General features: G+C 48.4%; 1 protein-coding gene across 1 annotated transcript; it reads left to right on the top strand.

Annotated features, from left to right (window-relative positions):
* Positions 1-3,667: 3,667 nt before the first annotated feature.
* LOC127337076 (polyphenol oxidase I, chloroplastic) lies at positions 3,668-5,768 on the top strand. Its single transcript, XM_051363958.1, has 2 exons — positions 3,668-4,565; positions 4,675-5,768. The coding sequence occupies exons 1-2, from the start codon at positions 3,699-3,701 to the stop codon at positions 5,554-5,556; spliced, it is 1,749 nt and encodes a 582-aa protein (XP_051219918.1). The 5' UTR covers positions 3,668-3,698; the 3' UTR covers positions 5,557-5,768.
* Positions 5,769-13,813: the final 8,045 nt, after the last annotated feature.

A 13,813-nucleotide genomic window follows, 5' to 3' on the forward strand; every position in this document is an offset into this window, starting at 1 on the left:
CGTCGATGTCACCATGACGCCAGCCGGCTCCACCATCCTGCACGTATAAATCATCCCGCATCTGTCGTCGATACCCTGCAGCACCATGCCGCTGAGACTCAGCGCCAACAATGTGGTAGATGAACACCACTCCACCGAAATCCGCCAACATCCAGCAGCTGCTCCAAAAACGGTGCCCCAAGAGGTAGAATGACGCAGGGCGCGCCGCCATCGTCCGATCCGGGAGATCCGGACCTAGGGTTTCTACCGGAGCAGCACGAGTGAGAAAACCGCAGACTGCGACGATGATGCCTTCAAGAAGGTAGCGGCGCGACACGTGCCATCGTCCGCCAACCGAGGCCGGATCACGGTTTTCACCGGCAGACGCGCATCCCCAACTCACCGAGCGTAGTGCCAAGACGGCAAAGATGACGCCTTCGACAAGGTAACGATGTCGACGATGCCGCCATCATCCGCCAAGACCGAGGTCGAGGCTCAGTTTTCACCGGCCGCCATGACACCCCGGACTAGATCACCATTGCCGGAAACCTGTGTGAGATCCCATGATCCCCACACAGGACTACCAGCCTGGCCGACCACCTCCGACGAAGAAGAAGGCCGCCTCCTCCGTCGAACCCGAGAATGATGTCCCGGGCGTCCTTGAACCGCGGGAGAATCCCAAGGTCACCACCCCGCACCGGCGAGAAGCGGAGGGGATGGCGCAAACCGTCCCACCACCATCCACCACCGGTGTGCCACCGACGGGGGGCAGGGGAGGCCGCACCACCATGGCCACCGTCGCCCCTCCTTCCTCCGACCGCCGCCACCCCGCCATCACACGGGAGGCAGGAGGTCCCCCGCCGCAGCCTCGAGGAGAGTACCCAGCCGCCGTCCCCGCCGCGGCAAGAGGGAAGCTGTGGTGACCCTGCATACCACTGCATGTTGTAGTATGCCAGTCGTTGATATAACATTCGGCAAATATTACATCCTCAGAATAGTACAACAGAAATATAACATTCGCGAAGTACCAACTGTCATGAAGGTACAGGAAAGATAAGTCTGTCATGTACCATTCAACGGATTGGAGTTGCAAGCATTGATATCTCTGGCCCAAGCACTGTTTAGAAAGAGAGATACACACATGATACATAGTTGAATAGAACAACATGCGGAACGTCATTGGTTCCGCAAACGGGAGCATCTAGACCCCGGAGCCAAGATGAGTTTCCGAGGTCAGTTGGGCTACTTGTTAAGTTTTGTCCATTGTAAGAATGACTCGAGTGTGGGCAGTCTGCGTGAGGGGATAAGTATCCAAGAGTGACGAGAAAGGATATCGAAAAGGAAAAGGTACTCCCTCCATACCGGATTAATGTGAAAATACGTATTTCGGGAAATAAGTTTAACTACTAATTTAGTCAACAAAATATAAGATATATATCATAAAAATTATATTATTGGAAACATTTTTTGAATACGAATCCAACGGTATAATTTTTGTAGCATATATCTCATATTTTGTTGACCAAATTTATGCTTAAACTTCTTTCTCAAAATGCGTAATTGCCCATTAATCCGATATAGAGGTAGTACCTCGAAGAGATAGAGAACAAATCGAATCCCGTCTCTAAGCTTTTCTCTCTTCATCGTTCCCTCATTTCAAATTCTCTTGTGTTGTCCATCTCTTGACTAAGAGGTAGAATCCTTAGGGATGTTATTTTCTACAGACTTTCCGTTCTATCCTAAGTATGGAAATTATCTATCGCCACAAGTCCACACCTGCTCAGGATCGATCGACTTCGCGCCGTACGTGATGCAGATGGACCACCCGAACAGCCGGGACGACACAAGCACCATCTTCTTCGACCCCCGGGATCCAACCTGCTTTGCTAGTACGAACGGTATCTCACGTCACAAGCACTAAAGCAACCACACGTAGCCGCCACCTAGTTAATTTCCATGTGTATCTACGATCCGTCTACGTAACTAATACCCTCGGGTCTTAGATGATCTGGACAATAGCTATCTGACCCTGTGCTCTACTCACCTGTCCAGAAATCATAAAATGGAACAAGGACGCTGCAATCGAATTACGTGAATACGCGTACATACGTACCAGCTGGTACCACACCATGGTGCTGATCAGTTAATGCTACCCGTCCATGGGAGCTCAGAGTAGCAGGTAACGATCGGGTGAGGAGCGCATTAACACAACTACACACATCGAGCAACAGAAACCAACATGTACTAGCTTAGCAGCGGATGCTAATTATTCCCTATCAAAAAACAGGATAAACGAGGTCATAATTGCCTCAAGAGGAATTTAGTGGTCTTAAGCTTGAGGTTGGAAACTAAGATTTTTATTCTTACCACCGAGTAGAGTTGTGCGTTTACTTAAACGCTAGTTGCGTTCCTATATATATTGTGCCTCAAAGAATAATGGAAGAATCTCGTTGTTATTTGCAGGTCTTTGAATTGATATACTACCTCTGTCTATAAATAGATGTCTGAAATTTATCTAAATTTAGATGTATCTAGATGCTATTTAGTGTCTAGATACATCCGAATTTGGACAAACCTTAGGCATCTATTTATAGACGCAGGGAGTATATGTCTTCAGAAAAAATACATAACTATGTCTTGCAAGTGGATTAATTATGTGTTAGGATGATGTGGGAACTAACCATGTGACCGCACACATACTAAATCATGTCAAATTTCATCAAGTTATATGTCAAGTCCTGCGAGACAAGTGTGACTATTGCACACATATTGCCCCTTCACCGTATTGGATACACCCCTAGCAAATACGGGCTTAAATTGTTTGTGTGGTTAACTACCACATCATCCCGATACATGGCCACGCCCTGTTAGTACCGACAACAAGGGAATTTCTCCTAAAAGGAAATCCATTGATTTTCTAATAAATCTTAAGAGCTATCATATGATCATAATTAAGGGATAAAGATATGGGGAAAATTAATAGAAAAAGAGAGCTGATGGGGAGACACCACCCTGCCTTGGTCATTTAGAGGGGTGCAGCTTGTTCTCGAACCCTAAACCCTAGTGCATAGAATCACCACCATAACCTAAGAGAGTTCTCCCTATCAAAAAAATAGGATAAAGGAGGTCATAATGGCCTCAACTGGAATTTAGTGATCTTAAGCTTGGGGTTGGAAACTAAGGTTTTTATTCTTACCACCAAGCTTGCGTGGAAAACTAATAGTGTGGTGGTGCCACACTGCCACGGGCAGTGTGTGCGCACTTAACGCTAACGGTTATATTGGTCCCCGCCATCACTAACTAAACTTTTTCCTCGAACTGTACATTCATACACTTGATAACGAAGCAAAAGCTGGTCTCGACACAATTCAATCATCGACCAATGCGATTGAAATTTCAATGAGATTTCTGAAATTTAAGTTGGTACCTAAATATAATTTTATCGAAATGTGTGGGTTATATTCAAATAAATTCAAATGAACTCAAATTTAGATTTATTCTGTTTAACTTCGATGAAGTTTGAACAGGAAATTTTCGAAAAACGGTGGCTTTCGAAATTTGAGTCTAACTGAAATTCAAAACAGTGGTGCAATCAAACAAGTGATGCATTTCGGTACGCTCAGTACGTGCAATCGCTATATATATAGGCCGGGACAGGCCAGACGGCTACCTCAAGTTCACAGCTTACTCATCTCTTAGGCGAAGACCGGCAGGCCGGCATGGAGAGCTTTCGCATGCCACGGAGCGCCACACCTCGCATGCCACGGAGCGCCACACCTCGCATGCCATGCAGCCTACAAACCCTTGCGCGGCGCAACCTTCTCCTGCACTACCGCAAGGAGGCGAGGCAGCCACGGCGTCTCTCATGCAAGGCAACCGGCGGTGGCCGTGTCGACCGACGTGATGTGCTCCTCGGCCTCGGCGGAACCGCGGCTGCCGGACTGGCAACGGGCCGAGGCGCCGCCATCGGCGCGCCCATCGAGACACCTGACCTCCGTAGCTGCCAACCGCCCGACCTCCCCGACACAGAGCCGGACACTAACTGCTGCCCGACGTACGGCACCGGCATCACCGAGTTCAGCCTGCCGTCGGCATCCTCGCCGCTCCGTGTGCGTCCAGCGGCGCACCTGGTAGACGCGGAATACCTGGCCAAGTACGAGCGCGCGGTGGCGCTGATGAAGGAGCTGCCGGCGGACGACCCGCGCAGCTTCGAGCAGCAGTGGCACATACACTGCGCCTACTGCGACGGCGGGTACGACCAGGTCGGCTTCCCGGACTTGGAGCTTCAGATACACAACTGCTGGCTCTTCTTCCCGTGGCACAGGTTCTACCTCTACTTCCACGAGCGGATCCTTGGTAAACTCATCGGCGACGACACGTTCGCGCTGCCGTTCTGGAACTGGGACGCGCCGGGCGGGATGACGCTGCCGCCGATCTACGCCAACAGTTCGTCGCCGCTCTACGACGAGAGGCGCAACCCCGCCCACCAGCCACCTGTGCCGCTGGACCTTGACTTCAGTGGGACTGACCCCAGCATCCCAAGAGATCAGCTGATCGATATGAACCTGAAGATCATGTACCGCCAGGCAAGTACATATAGCTAGTAGCGTACATATAGCTCACGGATTTTGTTTACTTGCAGCTGGACGTAATAAACTGGACATTAAATAACGAAAATACTCCTTATAATATCAGATGGTCGCGGCTGCCAAGAAGACGGAGCTGTTCCTGGGTCAGCCGTACCGCGCCGGCGACGCGCCGGATCCGGGCGCGGGCTCCGTCGAGAACGTGCCGCACGGCCCAGTGCACCTCTGGACGGGGGACCCCCGGCAGCCGAACTTGGAGGACATGGGCAACTTCTACTCTGCGGCGCGCGACCCGATCTTCTTCGCGCACCATGGCAACGTCGACCGGCTCTGGCACGTCTGGCGCGGCCTCCGCCCAGGAGTCAACACCGACTTCGTCGACCCCGACTGGCTCGACGCCAGCTTCTTCTTCTACGATGAGGAGGCCCGCCTCGTGCGCGTGCGCGTCCGCGACTGCCTCGACACGGCCGCGCTACGGTACACGTACCAGGACGTCGGCCTGCCGTGGCTCAACGACAGGCCGGCTACGGCCTCTGCAGGGACGCCGGCACCTGCCACCGGTTCCTTCCCAGCCACCTTGGACAAGACCATGCGGGTGACGGTGACGAGGCCCAGGGTATCGAGGACACGGCAGGAGAAGGACGAGGAGGAGGAGGTGGTGGTCGTGGAGGGGATAGAGATTGCCGACCATTTCACCACCTTCATCAAGTTCGACGTGCTTGTGAACGAACCCGAGAGCGTAGCCGGAGACGTCGAGGCGGCGGTGGCTTCGGCGTACTGCGCGGGGAGCGTAGCGCTCACGCCCCACGTGATCCGGCTGGACAAGGAGAAGACAAAGGGGCCGGTCAAGACGGTGGCGAGGTTCGGCGTTTGCGACCTCATGGACGACATCGGGGCGGACGGCGACAATACGGTGGTCGTGTCGCTGGTGCCGAGGTCCGGTGGCGAGCTGGTCACCGTCGGCGGCGTCAGCATCGGCTACGTCAAGTGAAGCACGTAATGCATGTTGTATTGTACTGTACGTTGCTCTACCTAAAACGCCTACTTGCTCCCACGGGTCGGAGCTCGCCGTGGTATTCTATAATGTGTGATAGTACTCCCCCCACGAATAATTACTTCTAGTTGTTGTTGTAAGCTTAAAAGTTCAAAATTTGATCAATTTTATACATAAATAAGTATAGGGTGTGACTATTTCTCGGTCGATTTCGTTCTCAGTCAGAGATGTCATCAAATCTTTGTTATAACTTATGTTGTAACTCATGACTAACATGAATCACGAAGCAAATCAAACGGTGTAAGACTTGACTGAGCACGAACTTCGTTCTCAGCTAGGTGAGAACAAGCAAATCCCATAAGTATAGCAACATATATGACATCAAATTAGTATATACATAAGCCTCCTCATTTCCCCCTCCTAGAGCTCTCAGCCTGCTACAGTACCCCCGTGGAGTTTACCCTTCTGCATCCTCTCGTCCTTGACCCCTGCCTGTGAATCCATCGCTGGCCTCTCTCCCCCTCGCCGTCGACGGCCATGGTGGCCGGCGCTGGGTGGGAGAGAGGTCTGGCTCCTAATAGCTGTAGGTTTCTTTGCCTTATTTTCCTCCCCAGCAAATAAATCTGAGGTCAGATCTGGAGCCTTTCTTCTTCCTCCTCTTGCCATTCTTGGTGGGGGTGAGGTGGAGTTTAGCTCCTATGCCGACTTCTCCAGGCCGGATCCATGGCATGGAGAAGCTTTGGCTCTCTTTGCTCCTTCTTCCCCTTGTTTCTCTTTTTTTAGTGGAGTCTCGCTTTATGCCAGGGAAGATAGTTACTCCGGTGTCCTGGCGAGGCATCGGATGCTCTCCGATGAGGCACTCCGACGACCCTCCAAGGTGGAGGTGTGGTGGGATCTGCAGATCTAGCGAGATCTTCTTCAATAAGCGCCGCCAAGAGTTTCTCCGTCATGATCTTCTTCATCTCTGTTGTGCCTCTCGCCGTCATGGTGGCGGAGGAGGTACCGGAGCTCCTCAAAGCTGGTGGCGGGGAGGTTCTTGCTGCTTCGGAGCTACTTCCTACGCGCAACACACAGCGACGGCCGTCGCTGTGATCTTTGGCCATAGTTGCGGCCCATCTGCAACCTCCAGTAAGGAGGCCAGCTCGTCCTTCTGCCGGTGCTCGACGCCTCCAGGGTACCAAGTGGTGTGTCCCCGAGATCCTGGATGTGGCCGGTGGATAGGTCTGGTCGCCGGAGCGGAGCCATCGAGCGAGCTACTCTCTGATCTCGACGGAGACGCTTTGAGGTCGTCGGCGACGTGTGGCGGAGAAGCATTAGGACCTGATTGCTTTTTTTATCTTTAGTCGTAGGGTGGTTTTTGTAAGAATGAGGGGTCTTATCTTCAAATTCCAGGTTCTTAGTGCGAGTGATGTAAAGGGCCTCTCTATAAATTGTATCAGCCACGTGTATCTGCAATGAAAGCTCCACTGGGTCTCTTTGACCCCTCTGTTTGTTCAAAAAAAAGTATATACATAAGCCAAAAGTCAAACTTTTATTTTATCCCTCCCTCCGTCACCTCTCTTCATGGTGGCCCATTTGGGCGTTAGAGGTGGCCAAGAGTCCCGTAGGCGAGGCCGCGGAGGCGGCCGTGGGCCAAATCGTGGCAGCACCGATAAAAAGCTAACCTACACATAGTGGCGCAACATGCCTTCTGGGGCAATAAGTCAAAAAGGTAAAGTTGCCACCAATCCAATCTCGACTGGCGTGGGAACCAAAAGGTCAAAGATGACCCTGACACCAGCTATAAGCGCAACTGCAAAAACAAGCCCAAAGCCAAGACAGGCGTACAAGAAGAAGGCAAAGAAAGGAAGGCAACGACATGGGAGAGGCAGAGCCTGCCCCGAACTATTAGGGCAAGAAGCCATACCTAGTCAAGAAGGATGCTCTCCACACTTTCATAAGATTAGATTTTGTGAAGGTCCGCTAGGCGGCCGTTGCGAGATGAACACTACAATGCCAAAAATTCCGCAGAAGACCATCACCTAGGATTATACCGATTGCCCCAAGCACAATCTTGCACCGAGTAAGTATGCCCTTGTCATTGATCTACGTATCGACGTCAACGGCTTTTCAAAAGGGCGTTAGGGATAGCCGAAGAAACATTCACTACTAGGAAAAAGCCTACTGTCGATGCACAAAAAAAGGCTACCACCGACTTACTAGCTCGCGCTAGCAGTAACAAGCCGGTGGTAACGACTAATCGCAAGCGCACCAGCCCGGTACGCCCGTGGTAGCGCTATTAGCGTCGGCGTACCAGCCTGGTGCGCCGGCGGTAATAGCGCAACCGTGGGTGTATGGTGCGCCGGCGGTATTTTTCATATTAAAAAAGGCTCGGTCTAGATCTAGATCTAGGTTTGGTCGTCGCTCGTGAACCGTGGCTACCGTGGCCTTGGGCGTCGCTCACGAGGGAGGTGGTTGCCTGGGGAAGGGCTCCGAAGAGGAGATGGTCGCCAGAGGGAGGAGCTCGAGGTTATTGGAGTGAGGTAGATGAATGGTGAGAAGGGAGGGAGATGGTAGGGTACCGGGAAGACCTATTCATTCACACCCCACCCCTCTAGGTTACCATCTCTATCCTTTCAGATGGGCATTTTACAGAACTATCTACTTGATATTTTATTTGGATACTACTTATATTGATATTTCCAATAAAAATTAGTTTAATCTTAATCGTAGTTTTCTTCCTCAAGATATTGTGTTTTCGATACTTGAGGTTTTACCGGTCTATCTTCTATAGAGAGGTCAAACCTTTCATCATTTGGTTTTATCTTCTCTTGTTGTACTATGATGGTTCTCTGCATGATCTTGTAGAGCTCGTTGCTAGCTTCTAAACAAGCCCAAGATCAATAAAATTGGAGTCCGGATGCAAAAATTATTGTCGTTTTCGTGTAGGTTGTCTCGTAGTAGAAGTAGTACTGGGGGGGCATTAGTACCGGACCCGGTACAGGGTTTGGCACCGGGAAGACCATAGAAGGGCGCTTTGGACACCTGGGATCACCCAGGACTCCGGTAGTACCAGGAAAAAAGTCTGGTACTACTGGGATGCGTGTTTTTGGGCTGCAACGATTGGATTTCCAGGAACAGGGGCCCTTCTTCTCCAATAGTTCCCTAACCTTTCTAGCATGTTTTTCCCTTTATTTTTGACCTTCCTAAGATTTATTTCTCTGTATTTGCTCCATGTTTCTTGCTCCAATTTGAGGGGAAAGACAGAGGAGATCTAGATCTTCAATCCTAACAATCAAAATCCCCTCTATGTGAGTGAATCCATAAGATCTAGATCTTGGAGATATTTGGTGTTCTCTTCTTGTGTTCTTACTCCCTTATTTCACCAATAGATTTTATAGCTTTGGTGGAATTCGAGAGTGAAGTTCTTGCCATTTCATGGTTGTGCCTCGGTTTGAGTTCTCCGCTGTGATACGTGGAGGTGAAAATTTGTGAGATATTTCCTCCGGGTGCTTGTACCCGTAGCTTGTTCCTCTTGGGTATTTGGACCTTATAAATATTTATGACTTAGTGGTGTTCTTGGTGCTTCCAATTAAGTTGTGGAGATTTCTCGAGTGTTTTGGGAGACTCCAATTAAATTGAGGAGATTGCCTCAAGATTGTACGGGTTCGGTGACCACCCTAAAGGTTCCATGGAGGGAAGGCTCGAGGAGAATAAAGTGAGACCTCTTTGGAGTTTGGAGTGCTTTGGTCTGCACACTGCTCCAGCGGAGAGTAGCACTCGCAAGAGTGTGAACTTTGGGATACATCATCGTCCCCGCGTGTCCCGGTTATTTTTGTACCAGAGCTCTTTACTTATGTAATTTACTTTGTGATAGCCTTCGTGCTTTAAGTTATATATATTTATATCACATAGTTTCTTGTCTTGCTTAGCATAAGTTTTTGGTACACATAGGTGAATCATAGTATATATATATGTTATATGCTTGACAATTTAAATGCAAGTTTTATTCCACAATTGTTCGGGCCGATATGGTAAATGTTTTAAACTGCCTCTACACCCCCTCCTCCTCTAATCGGCATTCGTATCCTTTCAACTATGTCAAACATGATCATTAGAGCCATCATAATCATGGAAAGAAAGGAAGAAGATCCTGAATACTCGGTGGGATTTTCATCACTCTACCTAGTGGTAGCTGTATGGAGCCTTATCCTCTATTTTCCTCACGTGAAATGTTCAAAATAACCCTTGTTGTAACTGTAATGGATAGTTGGGTCTTGGACCAATTTAGTCCATCTAAATGGACCTCATGTGGACCATCTCCTGAGAGAAGAAAAAGGATATGAGGCCCGCTCCTGTCACCTCCTCGAGGGCGACCGGGCGCCACCGCCTCCACATCCCAGACGGCCCTCTCCTCCTCACTTCTCCCGTCGCCGCTGTCGGGGGGATCCGCCGGGGAAAGCCCGTGCGGTGTTGGTGGCAGCCTCCCTCTCCCCCGCGTGCGATGGTGACCTGTCGGGGTGGACTTGAACCGGCGGAGGTGGAAGGAACCGACGGAGGTGGACACGAATAATGTCGTGATTGGTGGTGTGGTGGTCGGACGCTGGGGTGACGCCCCTGGTCGCCATTGCTTCTTGGAGCGGTGGTAGGGCCAGCCAGGTCTGGGTCCGCGGGCATAGATATGGGTCTGCTGGGCCCGATCATTCTCATACCGCCGCTTTTCCTCATCGTGGCATGATGTGCGCTCCGTCATGCACGGAAGGCTTTATAATAAGTATGAGAACACTGAAAGCAAAAAATGCCCGGCACACATACATTAAGGACATATTATTTTATAAGAAGAATATAATGTCTGAGCACAGCCTATTACTTGATAATACATGTTGCATACATGCGTCTCATTAGTAGTTATGTGTTCTTCTTCATTGTACATGGCGTCCTCTTCTTGAGCAGCCATGTTTACGAATTCACCGTATCCCTTCTCTTCCATCTGTTCTCGAATAGACATCTTCGAAGACATGATTGGTAGAAACAATTTTTATAGTTTTTGGTCTTATAATTATTTTGTTCCTTTTAAATTATTAAAATAAATAAGATATAAACAAAAAATTAATAACTTGAATCTAGTAAACAACTTTAGTACCACAATGATAAATTAATAACTAAAGACAAGGACCAAAAGCGTTGAATTCCCCGGCAACGGTGCCAGAAAATAGTTTGATGACTCCAAGAACACAGATCATTGTAGCTAGTTTCGAAATAAGAGTATCGAACCACGAGGAGTGATGTCTACGGGAGCTTCTATTCTTGTAGACAGTGTTGGGCCTCCAAGAGCAGAGGTTTGTAGAATAGCAGCAAGTTTCCCTTAAGTGGATCACCCAAGGTTTATCGAACTCAGGGAGGAAGAGGTCAAAGATATCTCTCTCATGCAACCCTACAACCACAAAGCAAGAAGTCTCTTGTGTCCCCAACACACCTAATAGGTGTACTAGTTCGGCGAAGAGATAGTAAAATACAGGTGGTATGAATATATATGAGCAATGGCAACGGCACCAGAAAAGTGCTTTGCCCAGGACAGTAAACAAGCAGTAGTAACGCAGCAGTAGTAACGCAGTAAAACAGTAAACAAGCAGCGATAGCAGTATTTAGGAACAAGGCCTAGGGATTAGACTTTCACTAGTGAACACTCTCAACATTGATCACATAACAGAATAGATAAATGCATACTCTACACTCTTGTTGGATGATGAACACATTGCGTAGGATTACACGAACCCTCAATGCCGGAGTTAACAAGCTCCACAATTCAATGTTCATATTTAAATAACCTTAGAGTGCATGAAAGATCATTACGACTAAACCAAGTACTAACATAGCATGCACACTGTCACCTTCATGCTAAGAAAGGAGGAATAGATCAAATCAATACTATCATAGCAATAGTTAACTTCATAATCTACAAGAGATCATAATCATAGCCTACGCCAAGTACTAACACGGATGCACACACTGTCACCATTACACCGTGTAGGAGGAATAAAACTACTTTAATAACATCACTAGAGTAGCACATAGATAAATTGTGATACAAAACACATTGCAATCATAAAGAGATATAAATAAGCACTTCACTATGCCATTCATAACAGTGAATAAGTATTCTGTGAAATATAGCCTAAGAGACCCACACGGTGCACACACTTTCACCTTTACACACGTGGGATAAGGAGTCTCCGGAGATCACATAAGTAAAATTCACTTGACTAGCATAACGACATCTAGATTACAATAGTCATCATATGGATCTCAATCATGTAAGGTAGCTCATGAGATCATTGTATTGAAGTACATAGGAGAGAGATTAACCACATAGCTACCGGTACAGCCCCGAGCCTCGATGGAGAACTACTCCCTCCTCATGGGAGCAGCAGCGGTGATGAAGATGGCGGTGGAGATGGCAGCGGTGTCGATGGAGAAGCCTTCCGTGGGCACTTCCCCGTTCCGGCAGCGTGCCGGAACAGAGACTCCTGTCCCCCAGATCTTGGCTTCGTGATGGCGGCGGCTACAGAAGGTTTCTGTGGGTTTCGTCGAACGTATCGAGGTTTTTGGTCCAGGGGCTTTATATAGGCGAAGAGGCGGCGTCAGGAGGTCGAAGGGGCGCCGACACCATAGGGGGGCGCGGGCCACCCCTAGGCCGCGCCGGCCTATGGTTTGGTGGGCCTGTGCCCCCTCTCTGGCGGTTCTCGTGTGTTCTGGATGCTTCCGGGCAAAATAGGAACCTGGGCGTTGATTTCGTCCGATTCCGAGAATATTTCTTTACTAGGATTTCTGAAACGAAAAACAGCGTAAAACAGAACCGGCAGCTGCGGCATCTCGTCAATAGGTTAGTTCCAGAAAATGCATAAATATGACATATAATGTGTACAAAACATGTAGATATCATCAATAATGTGGCATGGAACATAAGAAATTATCGATACGTCGGAGACGTATCAAGGAGCTACTAGTAGTGATCTTAATTCTCCTTGTTACTATTATCTATGGAGTACTTGTAAGTTATTTTCAAGATAAAGTATTTAAAAGAATTGTTTCGTATTGATAGCTAAGGGGAATAATAACAAAGAAATAAGCTAATGTATACTAAAGCAAGAGAGTATTAAAAATGTGTTTGTGGTATGGTTGAGGGGTTCTTAAGGAGTGTATGTCTAAATAACCACATCATCTAGCCTTCTGCAGCCACATATGGACTAGTGCTATTAAGGGGTGTACCCATGGTCATCGGTATGAGCTTTGTGAATCCCTCATATCCCCCTCGTCCACGTGTTAGAGTGCCGATACGGTAATGTCACTTCTCGCTGTTCACTCTACCTCATTTCAAAGGGTAGTTCCCTCTCAAGATCAATAGGCAATATTACATGGTGCACAACATGTAATAACAAGAGATAAAACTAACACACATTAATACTTAAAACCATAAATCATCTTAGATTCATCTCATATTTATACTAGGATTCCTCCATATCTACTCAAGAACAAAGGAACTACTCATACATGAAGGGGATCAACATCATAGCAATATGAATATGAAGGTACAATCGCATACAAGTGTAAATCCTAGTAGGGTTCGAATTACAACCAAGTAGACAAAGGGGATCGAAGATGTAGACATTGATGATGATGATCGATGTGTTGCCCTTCAAGATCCTAGTATCCTCCTCCTCTTCCATGTGTTGGTGGAGATGGTGCTGGCGCGGAGACTGTGGAGATGGCAGCGGAGCGGCGGAGCAGCAGGGCTTCGCCCCTTAGGGCGTGGATGAAGTGGTCCTCTCCTTGCCTCCTCCCCTCCTTATATAGGCGTTGGAGGTCGGTTTCGCGAACCGACAGAGCATGGGGCCGAATATGCTCCTAGGGCCTTCACAAATGTTGTTCCGTTTGACGAAACAGACCCAACGGAGCCCGGTACGGGCGGACAGTGCGGGCGGGCTCTTCTCGTACCGATAGTCATAAAGTTACTGGACTTTCGTATATTGGACGTCATTTCTTCATACGAACTCGATTTTGATGTTCTTCGGCTCGTTGAACTCGTATGGACGAGGGCTACAACAACATTGCCTTAGAACTGAAATATAAGATGTTGGAAAATATCACTTTTCCTACATCTTATATAGCTAAGTTTGGTTCCTGTAATTCTTCCATCTTGTACCTTTTTGGTCCCTTTTGCTCCCTTTTTCCATGATCGCCAATAACACCTAAACACACATCAAAGACAAGGGAA

Source organism: Lolium perenne, chromosome 2 (assembly GCF_019359855.2).
Source record: "Lolium perenne isolate Kyuss_39 chromosome 2, Kyuss_2.0, whole genome shotgun sequence".
Taxonomy (NCBI): Eukaryota; Viridiplantae; Streptophyta; class Magnoliopsida; order Poales; family Poaceae; genus Lolium; species Lolium perenne.

What these genes read in the sequence shown, in the direction of transcription:
- LOC127337076 (XM_051363958.1), top strand. Translation starts at nt 3,699, where the DNA reads ATGGAGAGCTTTCGCATGCCACGGAGCGCCACACCTCGCATGCCACGG. An exon ending in TGAAGATCATGTACCGCCAG is followed by an intron (nt 4,566 to 4,674) that starts GCAAGTACATAT and finishes TTATAATATCAG; the next exon opens with ATGGTCGCGGCTGCCAAGAA.